This window comes from Pangasianodon hypophthalmus, chromosome 16, assembly GCF_027358585.1.
Source record: "Pangasianodon hypophthalmus isolate fPanHyp1 chromosome 16, fPanHyp1.pri, whole genome shotgun sequence".
Taxonomy (NCBI): Eukaryota; Metazoa; Chordata; class Actinopteri; order Siluriformes; family Pangasiidae; genus Pangasianodon; species Pangasianodon hypophthalmus.
Genome location: NC_069725.1, coordinates 19,052,458 through 19,070,608, shown reverse-complemented (window position 1 = coordinate 19,070,608; position 18,151 = coordinate 19,052,458). Strand labels below are relative to the sequence as shown.

Below are 18,151 nucleotides of genomic sequence, written 5' to 3'. Positions count from 1 at the left end.
CAGCCCCTACGTGTAATGTTCAGTGTCTGAACGGAGGCAGCTGTTTCCTGAACGCTCGCAGTCAGCCCAAGTGCCGCTGCCCGACCAGCTACAGCGGCGAGAGGTGTGAGATTGACCAGTGCAGAGACTACTGCAAGAACGGAGGAACCTGTTCTCCGTCACGCACCGGTATACACACACACACACCTGTACACACATCGCTCTACAATACGTATAGTCATGCATGCAGCGGTGGACATGTTTCCTGTATGTCTAGTCTTAAACTATATCAGACTTACCAGTGTCCTGGTGAATGTTGCAGTCTTTGCTGTAATTACTGGCTCCAGTGGGTTTTCTCTATATGGATGCTAGACACTGCTAATCTGTAAGTAGATAAACATGCAGCTCTTATGTATCTGTTCTCTAGGTGCTCCTACGTGCCGCTGCCCGACAGGCTTCACTGGGCCCAATTGTAACCAGAACACGTGCAAAGACTACTGCCAGAACGGAGGCAGCTGCACTGTGAGCATCGGGAACCAGCCCATGTGCCAGTGCCACGATGGCTTCCTGGGTGATCAGTGCCAGTACAGTGAGTGTTCATGCCCAGTTCACAAAAACAGGCCTGCCAGCTTACTTCCTTAATGAGTTAATGTGCAGGGTGGAGAATATTAGTCTTCAGAAATGTTTATAGATCTAAAAAAAAAAAAAAAAGTCCATGATCATGTATCACTAGAGCTCCAAAACTGTCACTCCACAAAGAGTGACCACAAAGGCAAGTCTGAACATGGAGGGTTTGTTACTCTATATCCCTCATATCCTGAAGAGAGACGTTTTTAAGTTTTTTTAAGCACACAGTTGTGTGTGATGGTCTGCAAATTGGACATTGTTGTCATGAAATGGTACCTAGACTTTAATCCTGCAACATGTTAAGTGTTTTTCCGAGGCCAGGCCGCAACATGTATACCACTTCAGTACATTACTTCACTCATCCTGCCTCTGATGACTGCCTCTCCTCCTCCTCCAGGCCACTGTGAGGGTTTCTGTGCTAACGGTGGAACCTGCCTGCAGACAGCGAATGGCACCAAGCAATGCCGCTGTCCCTCGAAGTTCCTCGGCCCCACCTGCAGCCTGGACAAGTGCATGTACTGTGGCCAGGGCAAATGTGTCCCTCATTCCTCTGACGGAGTGGCATGCAGGTACAAATCATATTATCTAGTGCTGCTCGTTCATATTTCCTCAGATAGTAACCTCTCCATCACACACACACACAACATAGTTGGGGATTAGTGTAACATTCGTGCTTGTGTAATCTAACTGTGTGCTGTGTTTGTGTAGCTGTAGTAATGACCGGATACAACCCAGCTGCTACAGCTGCAAAGACTTCTGCATTAACGGCCAGTGCTCGTTGGATCAGCGCACGATGCTCCCATATTGCAAGTAAGAACAGCACACTCACACTCTCGTGTCCACAGCATACACCACACACCCACACACAGTATACAGCTTTGTTGTCTAGCCCTCTCTTATCCTCTTCATTCTTGTACTTTTCCACTCGTTTCTCTCCACACCAGTGTGATGCACTTGACTGTCTTTGTCCACCTGTCTCACTTGGAAACGATCTCTCTCCTTCTTTTCTCCTGCATTCTGTGAGCCAATATTCTCTAGACTTTCCTGGCTCTCTTTCTCTCTCTCTCTCGTCCTCTCGTCTCATTCTCACAATCTCCTCCTTTCCTCTGATGGACGATGGGTCATTTTTCTACTTGTCTCCGATCTCAGTCCAATGTGTCACTCATCCTGTTCCTCCGTTTATTGACCTGTAGAGTTCTCTGTACTTGTTTTCCGTTGCACTGGGGCATGTCTTTCTGTCCTTGATGATCCTGGTCATTTAATTCCATTGGTGTCAATGAGGACTTTCTTCTCTACATCCACTTCAGCTGTAGGACAAATCTGCACACTTGTATCCCAGAATACAGCATGAAACACGGTTTATCGTGTTTAGATATTAAAGTTTCGTGTTGCGATGCTGCACTTAAAGGAACTGAAATATCTGTAATAATCTGTGATGTCACATCCAGCAATAAATTAAATATTTTAAGCATTTAAAATATTTAAGCATATTTTTGCAGTATTAATTTTGTGAAGCAATATATAAGATGATACTGACCAGTATGAAGTATTAATAGCAGTTGGTGCTGAACTGCTTAACCTTTAACATCAATATCATAACATATTTCTTTTTTTTTTTTTAGCTTTCTCAGGTTTGTGTCTGTGTGTGTGCTTGCAGGTGTCCTTCAGGATGGACTGGCTATCGCTGTGAGCTCAGTGCTTCTACTGCAGGCTCGGGAGACTCCTCTGGCAGTAAGTGTGTGTGTGTGTGTGTGTGTGTGTGTGTGTGTGTGTGTGTGTGTGTGTGTGTGTAACATCGTCCCTGATGTAGTTGGGACCACTGAAGCAGTCTCTAAAGTGTTCTCTCTGTACACAGACGCATTATCCGTGATCATCCCAGTGCTGCTGCTGCTGTTACTGGCACTGCTGCTGGTTGGCGCCATCTTGTGGTATAAGAAGAGAATGCGTGGGTGAGTGGCAGCTCTGTCAGTAAAGATGCAGAGATGAGGAGAAGGGCATCTGTGCCTCTCTCACATACTCACTCATTTACATCCAGTCCTCCAGCTGTATTTACTGACCAGGCTCAGCTCACATACAATCACTCAGCTTTACAGCCTTTATGTAATTAGACTCAACTTCCTATACTGACTTATTCATTCATTCTGCTCACTCACTCACTCTACTCGCTCACTCTGCTCACTCATTTAGTCATTCATTCATTCACTCACTCACTCGCTTACTGTATTCACTCTACTTACTCACTCATTCAGTTGCTCACTCATTCACTTCTCTCTCACTTGCACAATCACTCACTGTACCCTGCTCAGTCACTCACTCTACTCACTCACTCATTGTACTTACTCTGCTTTCTCAGTCATTCATTCACTCACTCACTCTACTCTGTTCATTCATTCACAGTATTTACTCATTCACTCACTCACTCACTCTACTCTGCTCAGACATTCACAGTATTTACTCACTCAATTTTCTCACTCACTCAGTCACTCGTTCACTGTACTCACTTACTGGACTCTACTCATTCACTCGCTGCTCTCACTGTACACATTCACTCACTCAGGTTTTCTTTTAGCCTAAACTTTAACTCCTGATCTCACCCTTTATCTCAACACCCAGTTACCTGTTTTTCTTCTCTGTCTGTCTGTCTGTCTGGCTATCTTATATCTTTGTGTCTGTGTCTCTCTGTCTGACTGTCTGCAATCTTGGAGAAAACGGTTCTTCAGGAGTTAGATAACTACAGGTTCTACACTGCGTAAAGGCAATAACACTCTGTCTGTACATCTGTCTGTATGCTCTCTTGGAAAAAGGGTTTCTTGAGAGTTCTTCGGATCGTTGAGTGTTCACTTCCTGAAGGGGTTCTATTTGAAATCCTTTTTGATAAGGAAGCACATGAAAAATATTAGCTCTAGAGCCCTAAAAGGTTTTTTTGGCCTGTCCAAAATTCTTTGTCTGTCTGTCTTTTGGCATATCTATCTGTCTATCTATCTGTCAGTCTGTCTTTCTGTCAGCCCTTTGGTATCTCTGGTCATCTTTTGATCTATTTATTGATTCTTATCTATTTCTTATCTATCTATTGATTCTTATCTAACTTGTATCTACTTGCCTTTCTTTCCCCCTTCTCTCTCTCTCTCTATCTCTCTCTCTCTCTCTCTCGTGTGTGTGGGGGGTAACTGTGTGTCTCTGTCTCCCAGGTCTTTGAGGCGGGCCAAGCCCAGCTCCAGATGCTTGCGGTAACTCTAATTCTTTAACAGCAGGCCTCCATCCTCCATGTGTCCATCTTTCCATCCTCCCTTCTCCTTCCTTCACAGTGTACCAGCCCATCTGTGTGCTTTTCTCTCTTTCTCTGTCTCTCTCTGTCTCTTCCTCTCCGTTTCTGTGCCGTGGTGTTCCCGTGCTTCTGCCTAGACGGCGTGTAAAGAAGTGTCAGTCAGCTCTGTTCACTGACGGCTGAATTACATGGACTGGCTGGATGCAGCACTGAGCTGTGTTCTGTTTGTCTGTGTCCTTGCTGTCCTGTACAACGTGTGTGTCAGTGCGAGTGTGTAGTGGTGTTGTGCTTGTCTGCTGTAGCTGAACTGTAGTGGGTCTTGTTCTGTGGATATCCAGCTTTCTGAGCCAGCAGCGTGGACACACCCTCTGGCAGTGTTCATCTGAAAGCTACTGGATGCTCCTTCAAAGTGATAGTGTGGATTTGTGCGTGTGTGTGAGTGTGCGTGTGTGTATGTGTGTGTAGTAGATGTTCGTGACTAGTTTGGGTCCAGGCCTCCTCAATATTGTGGAATGTGTGTATTCTTAGGCCAGATGTTTGGTAGACATGTGCTTATTGAATATAAACTGACTCTGTGTGTGTGTGTGTGTGTGTGTCTACAGTGCTAAGGGATTCCAGCACCAGAGGATGACCAATGGAGCTATGAATGTAGAAATCGGGAACCCTGCATATAAGATCTATGAGGGAGAGCCTGATGATGATGCCGGAGAGCTGCTAGACTCAGACTTCACTCTGGACCCAGACAAGGTGATCACAGATCACTTATATATATGTTTATACATTTATACACTGTGAATGGCAAAAATTTTCTGCCTGTAACATACTTTCACATTGTTGTTTGCTGCTATGTGCTGCTAGTGATGCAAACTGCGCACTCCTTATTTGCAGTCTACTTTGCTTTGAGTGCCAATATTAATCATGAACTACGGCTAGATTGCTGTCATTTCATACAGTCTGTTTATTAGCGCAGCAAAGTATGCTACATAGTTATGTCACATAGTATCACATGGTATCAGTATGAGTAAATGAGCACAGTATCAGGACGGTACCCAGCAATGCACAATGACGAATTCCATCATTTTTAGACTATTAAAGAACAAATTAACCATTATTCAGGGTGTGAGTTTCTTAAACATAACCTAAAAAATGATGATTGAGAATGTATAGATCATAATGACATTTTTTATAAAGCAGTTAAAGTGCTAAAGAGAGAGAAAGAGAGAGGAAAAAAACTCCCAGAGAACACAATATGTCAAGCCTGACAGGGGTTCGTTTTTAGCTCAAAGTCTCAGCAACAGTTGCCGATTGACTTTGATTGCCGATGGACCTGAGGAAACAGGCAAGAAGTAGAATCAGATTCAGACGTTATGAAGGAAGCCTGCTCATCAACAAATCAAAAACAAATCCCAGACAGCAAAACAGCATAGAAAGGGAAAAAAATGTAAATAAATAAAAATGCAAAGAGAATAATCTTGTGTATACAGCCTAACTCATTTAAAGGTAAGAAGTGCTACTTTGTTTACTGTTGATGCTGTGAGCAGCCATGTTGATTTGATGATGATTTGAGTTTAAGGAGCATTTTCTTTTGTTTTTCCAATGTCGAACGCAGCATTAGTGTCATTGGGGGCGGAGCTTATGCTCTAGAGATACTGACCTCATTTTAGCCATTTGCCTTATATCTTACAGTGCCTTTGCTTAAGTAGCTGTATCACTGTGCACTCACTGGCCTCTGCACTTTCGTCCCCTTCCAGCCCACAAACTTCACCAACCCGGTGTACGCTACGCTCTACATGGGCGCCCACAACAGCCGCAACTCTCTGGCCAGCACGGACGAGAAGAAGGAGCTTCTGTCTGCAGGGGACGAGGACATGGGTGACCCGCTGGCATAGAGCTGCCTGCACCAAGCTGTGCCCACCTGTCTGCCCACCCACCTGCCCTCCCACAGACCCCCATGCCTTTACAACACCGGAAGAAAAGCAACAAGAGAGCGAGAACACTGTACAAAATGTAAAAAAAAAAAAAAAAAAAAAAAAAAAAAAATATGAAGGACTACTTTTGTATGTGATTGCAGTATTATATTTTATTCTTTCGGTCAGAAAAAACGAAAACATTTTTCTATGCCTTTTTTTTTTTTTTTTTTTTTTTTTTAAAATCATTACTCACTTAGCGACCCTTCCTCCCCCCCCCCCCTCTCTCCCCCCCCTCCATGTAGCCTCTACCTCTGTGCTAAATGAGAACGCAAACAACCGTAACAGCTATGGAATTGTTTTTTTGTTTGTTTGTTTGTTTTTTTTTTCCTTTTTTTGTATGAATTGTATAGAAGTTGAGGAAATAGCCAAGATTTATTTTTTTCTGTTATTGTTGTCAGTGAACCAGTAAGGGAGAGGAGGGGGCGGGTTCAATCCCGAATCCCAATGATGGTACCAGATCTGTTCGTATGTGTATTGGTACTGCTGGAGGAGAGAGATGTGTGTGTGTGTGTGTGTGAGTGAGTGAGTGTGTATGCGTGCTAAATTAGGCTTATGATTGTCTTATTTGTTGCACAGATTTGATTTTATATCTATTTACATAATATACATTTTAACATGAGTGTGTAACAAATACACAGGAATACAAGCAGGTAAAGGGACAGCAGGATGTAACGCTTTGAGTGCTTTTAGAGATTGAAGATGGATGGATGGATGAATGAATGAATGAAACGTGTTGAAAGTAAAATGACATTTTTTTATGAGAACATTCCAGGGTGTGTATTTGTTGCCTGTGTGTATGCAAGTGTGTCAGCAGTCCATGGACATGATTCGTTTGAATTAGGGAAGAAAAATAGACTGATGAGTGGACAGTGGAGCAGTGTACGTGTCCCCCCGATGCTGCGTCTTCCAGGAGGTCCGGGACCATGAGGACAAAACGAGGAACGGATCGTTAAAGGGATTTTAAAGAAGTGCTTTTGCAGACCACTTCACTCTGATGGGAACTTTTTTTTTTTTTTTTTTTGCTTTTAATAGTGCAGTGTCTTCTTTTGTTTTTAAAGCTCTGTAAGTGCATTCTGCTGTGTGTGTGTGTGTGTGTGTGTGTGTGTGTGTGTGTGTGTGTGTGTGTGTGTGTGTGTGGAGTCTACAGACTCTGTTGCCCTCCTGCCCAGACTCACTGCCTCGCTGCTACCTGTTGGAAAGTGAACTTCTCCACAGACTAATGCATGTAACACACAAAGGTAACATGTTAACAATGTTCACTCAGCGTTCACCTTTTGCTTCGTTTGTAAACCATCCAATGTAATTTAGTGAAGTCTGAAGTCCTTTTTTTTTTTTTTTTTTTTTTTAAATAATCATAAACTGCTTACACACAAAGCTACAGCCGTTTCGGTACTCCTGTTTATTTGTTTTAATTGTTTTTTTTTTTTTCTTTTTATATATGCAGAATAATTAAACTGCTTTTTATAGTAGAAATGCATGGTGGCTCAGCCCTTCTTTTGGAAAGACAGAGTAACGTTTCACTATTTTTTTGCTGGAGAACTTCATAAACTACAGAAAAGTAACGGATATTGTTATAATTATGAAATAAAATCAGTGTGTACAGAAAAGAGATGTGGCTTCTGGTTCTGCATCTGAGAAGGAAATGGCATACACTGATGATTAAAGGTGCAGTTTGTAATGTGTAAAATTCTTCCTAGACCTTTAGTAATCACAGAATTTTAAAGAGACATTAGAAAAATTGTGATTCATAATACTGACGCACAGGAGAACCCAGAATTTCTTTCAGGTTTATGTTTTTATTTTTCTCCTGAGGAAATAAATGGCAACTCAGGAAGCAGTAGAATGCCGCATTAGACTTAACTCAGGAGAGGGAATTCTGAATTTGGAATTCTGTCATTTTCGAGCTCGACGTGTTGGGGGGAGGGGGGGGGGGGTGTTAACGTGTGTTTTGCTGGCAACAAGCTATCCAGCTAACATTAGTGATCATGAGTTTATGATGTACTTACTTTCTTAAAACAGAGAAATGTATGGTCAGTGTTACAGTTTTAACCAACTAATGTTGATTTCTATGTTGATTGATTGATCTAAAGTAAATTCCATTAACTATAAACTCATTTAAAGTTTATAGTTAATGGAATGAAACTTTTTCCAAGTTAAAAAAAAAAAAAAAAAAAAAGTCGGTGGTTGGGAATTCCAAGTTACAAGCGCAGAATTGGTTTAAAGCAAAGACCCATTTTTTTTAAAAAAGCGCAATTAATCTTACAACCAGCAGAGGGCTCTAAACATTACAAACAGCTCCTTTAAACATTTTCCATTTTCATGAGTGAATTATATGAAATATCACAATCAGGAACGGCTTACTTTTATTTGTGCTTCCTTTGACACATGGAATGGCTAAAGCTGATACAGTGATGCTGTATTTCCTTAATAGAAAGGTCATGCCTATACATTCAGCACTTTTTTACATGATACAGTTTCTGTAAAAAAAAAAAATAATAAAAAATTAAATATTTAAGCGCAACCCACAGCACAAGGTCTAGTGTTGCTTATGTTTCAATCCTGCCACTAAATGGCAGTATGTAGTGTATTAGTTCAGAATAATCTCATTATCCCATATCATGTTACTGGCTAGTGCAAAAGGACGCCACAAAGTTTAAAGAATCCCAAATACAGAATAACCGTAAATCCTGCAAACCAATTAAATGCTGTTAACATTTATGAGTATGTCACTTCTTTGGCATGGAGAGGCAGTTGAATGCAGTGTAGCCTTCATGATGTAGGTGTTTACCCACAAAACAGATACAGAATGCAGAGGTGCCAACATTGCTAGCAAGAAAATTTACCGCTCGGTCAGGGTTCAAAAATCATAAATGCTATGGCTAAACCATAAATGTTGGCACCCCTGCAGTATGTATAACTTCTTGTTACAAAAATAACCACCTGGGTTTGTAACATGCAGCTTCAATCCAGATGCATTCAGGAGCACGTTAGTGCTTTCATAAGCCAAAAAAAAACCCAAAAAAACAAAATTGTCATTACAACCAGTATATACAGTCAGACAGAACTGATGTTAGCTTAGTATTAACTATGCAAGGCACATAGTTGCCTGTTAAAATAACACAGGACCTGAAGAGCAAAGTTTTCTCCTTGAAATCCACAATGCGAAGCACTGCATTTTCGGATAATTGTCTATTTACAGTATTTCAACTAATGTTATACAAAATAAAGGATCAGTACAAAAGAAGCAAAACAATCAGTACAAAATTATAAGTCTGGCATCTGTATTGGCTAAATATTTAAGCAAATAATACTGTCTCAATAAAAAAAGGCACTTCTTTAACAAAATGGAATAAGACATTTGGTCTGTCGAGCTTAACCCAAGTGGTATTAATAATCATGCTGTTGTAATTATCAACAGAGAAATAAGGAAAAAAAAGCTCTTGTAGGTGTAGATGGTGTCAGTCGTATCTCTTCATCAGTAAGAGTCTTGTTTATAGATTGCACATGTGAAGAAGCCCATGTTGCGCTGGCAGTGTGTATGTATGTGTCCTTTCACACACAACTCGCCAGGAAATGTCTTTTCCTTTTCCCCCAACAAGGCCACACACCGATGCTTTGTGTGTGTTTGGATATGTGTTTGAGTAAAGGAAAGGGTGGAAACGTTAACGTCTGTGCTTTTGTAGCTTTGTTGAGAGACAAGGAGAGAAACAGAGACTCCTCTGATCCAAAAAGGATTTCCATAAATAAATAAAGGACTCGCCCACCCACTTATAAAACGAACGGCGTTTGCTTTGGTCCTGGCCTACACTCCGTCACTGTGAGGTGCAGGGAGATAAGCGCAGGGTGGAGAGGGGTCAGGGAGGGTCTTTAGGGTCGCTTCCACCCATTTCGGATCACCGCGTCAGCTCGCAGGAACGGCTGGCTTCGGAGATCTGCGGGTGGGGAAGGGACACAGTTAGAGCAGGGAACACTCCGGTTAACAGGGAGCACAAAACTATCTCGAAATAAGAAGCTATATAAACCTAGCACTCATAAATCACTATAATTTGCTAATAATTCTTTATAATTTGGTAGCAGTTTTTCTGAATGCAACTTCTTAATAAATCAGTCATTATTGACTTACAAACATGTTACACTATAATCACTATTTACTGTTATTATAGTATTGGTCTTATTCTGCATTTTGGGGAGAACATGAAGTTATTAAACTGTAATACTATGTCCATGTTTATGTTCATATTTTGCTTTTAGCATTTAAAAATTAGTCACCTTTCTAGAAGCACTTATTAATGACGTTAAACTCATCACAATTTTTATAATTCTTACTATGTATTGTATTTATAACATTTATGTTTGTCATCAATGAACTAATTCTAGTAATTTATACCACAGCTCTGTTGAATTCTCAAATCTGATTGGTCAGAAGGTGTTGATTAATTTTCTACAACAGCAGCTCTGACAATAGCAATTCCAAAAGCTGGTTTGGATTAATGCCTTCTTTCTAATACGTTACCGTTTCTATAGTAACAGCTACAGCTACAGACGAACCACATAAACGGATATAAAAAGTGTACGTGGTGGTAAGTGATGTGGTGAAGCTTTCTATGGGGAGATATTTATGGAAGGAGTTTCCAGCGTCAGCATCTTGTAACAGTCACTAGGATTACTGTCACTGAAAACTGTTCAACACAGAGGGCATTGCGGTTTCTCAGTAACATTACAAGCTGCGTTTATTCTTTTTTGTCTTATTAATTTCAAGAGGGAGGAAAAAAGAGAGCCTAGTAATGGAAAGAATCTTTATAGCTGCTATACCCTAAGCGATAACAGGAAATAATCTTCACAACTGTTACTTTTTGTAACTACAAATGGATATCTAGACGAGATACTGTTTGGTTTTTTTTCTTTTTAATTTTTTTTTGTTATTGAACAATTGTAATTGTTAACAGATTGCTGTGGGATAACACTTTGGGACATGCTATTATTGGAAAATCACCACCCTGAAGTTGATCATTTTCCGATACCAGCACACCCAGCTTTTTACTGATGAGTTAGGGATTATTATTACTACCAAATTACAAAGAATTGTAAATTGTAACTAGTAATAATAGCAACTAATTGTAACTATTGTAACTAGTTTTATAGTTTCTATCCTATATCTTTTTCTAAACCTCATTCTGAAACTCTGCTTTTAGGGAAAAAAGAAATCTCATTCCCTAGCCTATAGTGTCTGTCAGACCATAGATAATGCATTGAAATAACAAATCTATCAAAACAATTGTAAACAGTACAAAAATACACAGCATTAAACCATACTGCAATGTAACATGTCCACGTGATCAGCAAGCTCTTAGAGGCTTTTAGAGAGTGAAAAGAAATCAACCTGAACATCTCAATGATTAAAATCAGCATTTTCAATTGAAGTCATGTGCAGAACTTGCTGAACACCAGAACATTGCATGCAAGCCATAATCATAAGCAGTGAGACACGGCAGACACGGCAGACATGTTAGTGTTCCATGCAACAGGGACAGACGTGACCAGCTTAGCTTTCCTTTCTGAAAAAGGGGGGGAATGGAAAGTTTTCTAGTTCTAATGCCATCAACTTTAAAATGGCTTCGAGCTCCTTGGATCTCATCAGGGTTTCTGGTGAAAATCATATTCTAACTTTAAGTGAACACATTAATACTAGCTTGTGTGCTTCACAATTCCAGAGCAATACAAGAGGGTAACGTTTAGCAACGTACAAAGCAAGTAACTCCATAAAATATTCAAGCAAAAAAAAATAAATAAAAAGGCCTTTCAAATATCAGGCACATTTAACCAGCTGCAAAGCATTTCTGCCTCATGAAGCCGGATGTTGTGCTGCCCTTCTTACCCTCCGCTTAGTAAAGGCCCACATTTACTCAGCTCGGTCCTCTGCTCTGTTGGAAATGTAGGAGGAAATCATTAGTGAGGTGGGGATGAAGGACAGAGAAAATGATATTAGCATGTTAGGAGAAGTGAAACTGTAAGGACCATTGCACAAGCCAAACCTCAGTGGGTGACACAGCACAACTGACTGCTGCACTAGTTCTTTGATTCTATGATTTGTATTTTATTATTAAGCTTGTGAGCAAGATGCAAAAATACTACTGGCGTTTGATAAAAGCATTTGTGAATGAATACATGTAATAAGTTCATTCAGCATTTTTAAGGACAAATACAGTGCGTCAGTCTTTTTGCCAGAGTCCCCATGGAAAGGCTTTGCTGGTCCGATAAATGAACAGGCACATCCCAGTTTCCCTTCTTATGTATTCTCATTCATTCATCTAGGTATGTTTCCATCCAAATGTTTCAAAAAAGTCAAACATTTATAGCTTTCTGCTGGCTGAGAGGTGACTTGCAATTGTTTGTGAAAACAACTGACCCCACCCCCTCTGTAAACTACTCTTACGCAAAATCAATGAACTAAAGCTGGCTCTAAAATTGCATACTTGTGTACTAGTACCTACAGGTTTTAAATTTTAACTGAGTTCCCTATTACTAAATAAAGAAAGCCTACAAACCTACCAAAGACTCTGTTTAACGTACTAATATTCTGGATGTTCCAGTTTAGTAGCTACTTTTAAATGTAAGCTCATCATTTATTTGAGATGCAGGTCATGACAACAAACACAACAACAGCACAAAGTTTTAAAGGGGAAATCTCTGACCTGCCCTCTAGTAGATATCGCTGTATAATCTTCCAGATATACAGTAGATATGCAGGCCAGTATGTAAACAATGCTGCTCATATTGCATAGTCACACAGCAAGTATAAACACGGCCTTAGGGAAATGAGGCGTAGCTGAGCGGTTGTGTTCTGACTGGGGTTAGAGCTACAGTAACTGCCAGGTCAGAACAAATGTAAAGAGGAATCTTAAATTAACCAGATTGTGAAGGACAGAATAGTTTTTGAAAAGTGAAAAGTGCCAAGGATTACAAACTGCACCTTTATCCAAAAGTGTTACTATAGACTATAAGGACCAGCCACCCTGTATCATCTTCTACTGATCTATACCTAGCCCACTATTTGCTACCTCAGCTGAGCAGAATCTTTTAATTTTTATTTCTTTAATTGAAACCAAAGGATGGAAAGCCCGGTTCAGAGGGATGGCCCAGGATCAGTTCTTCATCATCCATATAACTGATCCCAGACCAACACCTTTTCATCCCTACAGCCTGAAGATTAGTAAAGGAGGTTGCTGGTGCTCTGTGGAGAAAAAGGAGGCTCATGCATGTGTCCCGTGGCATGCAAGTTTTTAGGGGAAAAAAAAAAAAAAAGAACTGAACAACCTTCTGAATTAGGGACAGATTTTGAGAGGGAGCTTAGGAAGGGGCTAGCAGTTGGACTCGTCGTACAGGTTGGTGTCGCAGAAGAAGCGCGAGCCCCGCTTGGCCGTGCGCGCTGTAAACGGCACACTCTTCAGCGCTGATGGGAGGGAAGGGAGGTTAGAAGAACAATGTTAGAGCTGATTTATGACCGTGTGCTCCTAAAGGGAGCCAAACCTTCTCCTTGCACACAAACTTTCCCCATTCAATTGTATAGATGTTCGTTACACCTCAATTATATGTCCGTACCAGCAATTAATTTTCAGCCAGTTAAGCATCAACTCACAATATACTATAGCATTGTTGATTTCTCAATTGATTGGACAGATGATGTTGATTGAATTTTCTTAATGAGCAGCTCAGTAGTTCTGGCTGTAATTCAAATCACGTGTTCATTCTAATAATTTCTATAGTAACAGTTTATACAGGGACTTGTATGGCAGGACTTGTATATACAGGGACTTATACTCCACGTAATCTAAATCTTAAATTAAAATCCATCGTCATTGATATAGTGAAGCTTTCTATGAGCACTCCTTTTTGTACATAACAGCTTAGTATCAGTTGGAGGTAAAACTGTTCCTTTATGTTTTCCACTGTGTGAGGTCTTGAGGACAGAGGATGTTCTGTACAAGCTGTATGTTTAGTTCTTATTAACTTCAAGAGTTAAAAAAGGAAGCCTAGGGAGGGAATAACTGTTTATAGCTGCTATAATGTAAGTGATAACATGAACTAGCTTATTGGCGTACTTGCAATGTTCCACAACATTAAATTTAACTATAAATGGATACAATGTCATTCTTAAATTACTGAAAAACTGTAACTGTTGGCATATTGCTTTGGTATAAGAGGAATAAAACATTTTGGGATGTGCTGTTATTGGATAATAATCTACTTCAGGGTGCTAAGAGTAGTTCTGCTTCACATCGGGCCGCATCATACCACCCCTCTGATTATCTTCCTATAACAGCGTGCACCGAAGTGTATTATTCCTCAAACAACTTACACAATTATGATCAGGGATCTATGGAGGTTGTTGCTTCACTGGCTGCTCCACACTTCTGGTTTGTAAGAATAAAAAGGCTTTTAAATAAACACAATAACTTTTTTTTTAGAGGTGAAATCTAGTGTTAGCCTTAATCTCTTTTTCAAATGGGAATTCACGCTGACAGTGGGATTTATGGTGATTCCAACTGAACACTTGAATTCATGTTTTCAAAATGGAGAGTCAACTGGGGAATGTGGACACCAAGCATGGAAGCCAGCTAATGATTTAGCTTAACCCTTTAGCTAGCTAGTGTGCATGTAGCCATTGTGTATTTTACACTGTCAAGAATATCAACATTTTGCTTAGATTTATGAAAAAATCATAAAATTTACAATGGAATTACACCTTGCATTGACTGCTAACTACTATAGGTTCTGCCATATTTAGAAATGCCATCTTTTGACGTAAAGTAAAGTAGTAATGAATACCGCTGAGCTAAGATTGACCTAATTTGTGTCTTTTGTGTCTGGGAAATGGTCTTTGTTTTAGCACGGTCTTTAGTAAACCTTTAAATCCTAGTAAGTAGTAACAAGAGACATAGACAAAACATTTAGACTAGTTCAGACTAAACAAAAGCATTAGATGAGATTAATTCTTCCCTTTTAATCGCAGTGACAAGAGAAGTCCATCCTGAACTACTTTCGTTGCCTTAATGAAGTGTGCCTAGATTTGTTCCCTGAGAACGGATTTATCCTAAATCACAGCGTATCTGTGTAGCTACTGTTCACTTGGCTGTAGGGGACACTGCGTAGCGTAACAGATGGTGCACTGCCGTTGTGAGGAGCCCAGCACCACCACAGTGATCCTGGAGCTGGGAATGATGGGATTTGTAGTCCTATATTTCCCACCTGTGATGATGTCCTCGATGGTGCCGTCTTTGCCCTCGTAGACCGGACGGTGGTCTTTGGCTTGTCGCCGTCTCAGCTCAGCGATGAGCTCGTGCTGCTGCTGCCTCTTCTTCTGAGCTTGCACCTGTAGTGAACAGAGTATACACATTCTACACAGGGTCTGTCACCATGACTCACTGGCCACTTTATTAGGAACACCTGTTCATTCATGTGATCTTGTGGCAGCAGTGCAATCATGCCGACACAGATCAAGAGCTTCAGGTAATGTTCACATCAAATATCTGAATTGCAAAAATGTGATCTCAGTGACTCAGTATTATAAAAACTTGTGATGAAGGAAATCTTAAGAGAGTTATGAGATAACTAAAGCAACATCCTACTCTGCAGGCCACAAGGGGGCCCCCTGTGAAAGCCTGAAGCCATGGTAAGAATCATCATCACAAAAAAGGTTTACAGGAAAAAAAAAAAAAGAAGTGTGACCTTTGAGAAAATAACTAAAATTATACCTCATTGTTCATGAGTCATTTTAAGAAAGAAAAAACAAGCAGAAGCTGAGGTGTGTTGGATCACTTTCGTTTAAGTGTGTGTGTGTGTGTGTGTGTGTGTGTGTGTGTGTGTGTGTGTGTGTTTGCGCTTGATGGAAGTTAAAATGTCATACCTTGGGATCATGCTGTTTGGCCTCCTGAGCAAGCAGTTTCTCCCTCATAGCTTCCTCCTGTTTCTTCCTCTGTTCGTTTTCCTCAACTGCATCCTGAAAACACACACGCACACACACAAAAACATGCATAAACATCGTTACAGAAGTCTGGCTTTAATAGTTTACCCTACTTTACAGTCCTAACAGTCTGAGTGGATATTCCAAGAAAGAAAATCTGAGCATTGTAATTGTACTTCTAATTATGTACAAACACACACACGCAACACAGACCCTGAGGCTACCCGTTTCCTCATGCAGGTCCATAAATCCACGTGAAAGACAATGTGAGGAACAGGCGTGTGTATGAGTGTGTGTCCGGGTCAGAGCGGAGAGTGCTCAAGCCCAGCCTAAACACAGCCAGTGCTCTTTTAACTAAACGCAGCTGCATCTTCCTGTTATTCATTCGTCATTCTCCTCCCCTCACCCTCACAAGCTGCTCTCATCTTTCTACACTACACTATGAATGGACATTCACAACCAGAACATGACTTAACCCTTTAAACTCCCAGGAGCTGTCAGCACAACTCATAACTGTATAGCAAGTCTATTAGCTTCACTGTAGTTAGTGAGTAATTCATCTGATATGCTTTTAGATGAATAACAGACTACTAACAGGATTTCTAATTGTTTTTATACTGTATATCAGCGTCATGTAGTCGGCAGGTGTTTCCTCATTCTTGATCCGTTGTGTAATTAATAATGAGTCTTGTATAAGTGCAGGTGCTGTATATGTGTGTGTGTGTGTGTGTGTGTGTGTGAGTGTGTGAGAGAGAGACAGAAATGAAGCAGAACGTACTTTGTAGGCTTTGATGAAGCGCACAAACACAGGGAAGAACACAGACGGAGGAGTTGTCTTGGGACTCTCGCCAAAGTACATCACCACAGTGTTGAAAGCCTCCTGTATGAGTGTTAAAAGAAAAGAGGTGCTGAGTCCAAAAGAAAAATGTTTATTCTGTAAATAAGCAGTAATACGTAGAGTGGGTTGTGGCAAGATTCACAAATTCGTTCACAAAAGAATCTCTCAGCTAGACATACAAATAAAAGAAGATAAAAGAGTCATGACTTTTGAATTAAAAGATTAACTGAGAAATCCTGCCGTAGCTGACTGGATATATTTGCGTAAATGAAATATTTAAGCATGCTGAGGTGTGCTGTTAGAGAGAAATAATCAATGACAGGGTGGTTAGCTATGGTCTGACATGAAACAGAGCTACCCTGAAGTTAGCTGCATGTTTTTATATCTTGGTGGGTCCCCATGAGGATAGGAATATTTGACATTTGGCTGGTCCCCCCTTTTTTATTTAAAAAAAAAAAAACTTCTATCCTTAATATTTCCATGTGGTTACTGAGGTTTGGTTTAGTGTAGCATCGCATTCATAATTATGTTGATGCACCGTCCTCACAAGGATTGTAAGAGAAACATCTCTGTGTGTGTGTGTGTGTGTGTTACCTCGGCGGTCTTGGCGTCTTTCTGCAGCTTGTCCAGTTGCGGGTCGTTGGTCTGCAGAAAGGTCTTGAGGACGGGGTGATCATGCAGACTGCACTCTCTTCTGATCAGCTCCATTCCTTTTCCCAGCTCCTTCACATCCAGCAGCACATTCTCCAGAGACACTGCACACACACACACACACACACACACACAACAGTCACAATTGGTTTTATTACCCAAGAAATATTTACTTAAGAGAAATCTGACTCGGCAGGTTCTCACATCAACATAGATATTGTAACAAGCAAAAAGTGCAGAATGATAAAAGTTAAATCAGTTAATAGTAATAAAAACATCCCGTGAGTCAGTGTGCATGAGTCACATCTGCCTCCTAGTGCCTTTACTTGCCTGCTGCGGCTTTGTCCACAAAGTGCAACTCATTGTAGAAGTTAGTGAGCTCTGGGTATTTCTCCTTCACTATCAGAGCGATGTAGTGAAGTAACGTCATCTTGCGGTCAGTAGACTTCGTGTCCAGCAGCTGGAACAACAAACACAGGACAGTTAAAGAATATTTAGAGATTAAACATATGTTTTATTCATGCAGTAAAACAGTCCCATTATGTCATCCATCATACCAGATCCAAACTTTGGAGCTTGAAACCATAGACCGAGCCTCTTTTACTACTGTTCATGTAGTTACCCAAGGCCAAAATAATCTGTACAAAGACATGAGGGGAAACTGGTCAGATTTATGAGATTGTGATATACCATATTACTCATCATGGCAAATTTAGGCTAGATTGGTAAAGACATCTTATTTTTCAAGAGTTTAATACATAACATGACAAAAAATATCCTACCTCAAGCATTCTTTTCAGCTTTGGAGAAGACTTCACAGAGGCTGAAGCAGCAATGATGGCGTTGAGTTGCTGTGGAAA

At 40.5% G+C, this 18,151-nt stretch overlaps 2 protein-coding genes across 6 annotated transcripts in view; one reads left to right on the top strand and one right to left on the bottom strand.

Moving 5' to 3' along the window:
* The window catches only part of lrp1ab (low density lipoprotein receptor-related protein 1Ab), a 129,692-nt gene extending 122,468 nt beyond the window's left edge, over positions 1–7,224 (top strand). Inside the window, exons 82-89 of the mRNA XM_034311652.2 lie at positions 4–168; positions 407–568; positions 1,004–1,175; positions 1,315–1,416; positions 2,264–2,337; positions 2,462–2,555; positions 4,474–4,618; positions 5,623–7,224. Of these exons, the coding sequence (XP_034167543.2) occupies positions 4–168; positions 407–568; positions 1,004–1,175; positions 1,315–1,416; positions 2,264–2,337; positions 2,462–2,555; positions 4,474–4,618; positions 5,623–5,760 (1,052 nt within the window). The 3' untranslated portion in view covers positions 5,761–7,224. The remainder of the gene's footprint in view (positions 1–3; positions 169–406; positions 569–1,003; positions 1,176–1,314; positions 1,417–2,263; positions 2,338–2,461; positions 2,556–4,473; positions 4,619–5,622) is intronic.
* A 963-nt stretch (positions 7,225–8,187) lies between these two features.
* The window catches only part of fmnl3 (formin-like 3), a 54,450-nt gene continuing 44,486 nt past the window's right edge, over positions 8,188–18,151 (bottom strand). For 3 of the 5 annotated variants that reach the window (XM_034311651.2, XM_053240949.1, XM_026920464.3), the window contains 9 exons: positions 18,074–18,142; positions 17,849–17,929; positions 17,622–17,751; positions 17,235–17,395; positions 16,581–16,682; positions 15,746–15,838; positions 15,088–15,211; positions 13,156–13,291; positions 8,188–9,773 (listed from right to left, as the gene is read on the bottom strand). In XM_034311651.2, the coding sequence (XP_034167542.2) occupies positions 13,200–13,291; positions 15,088–15,211; positions 15,746–15,838; positions 16,581–16,682; positions 17,235–17,395; positions 17,622–17,751; positions 17,849–17,929; positions 18,074–18,142 (852 nt within the window). In that variant the 3' untranslated portion in view covers positions 8,188–9,773; positions 13,156–13,199. Of the gene's footprint in view, positions 9,774–11,716; positions 11,763–13,155; positions 13,292–15,087; positions 15,212–15,745; positions 15,839–16,580; positions 16,683–17,234; positions 17,396–17,621; positions 17,752–17,848; positions 17,930–18,073; positions 18,143–18,151 lie in introns of all 5 variants that reach the window. The other 2 variants (XM_026920462.3, XM_026920463.3) reach the window with 2 other exon arrangements.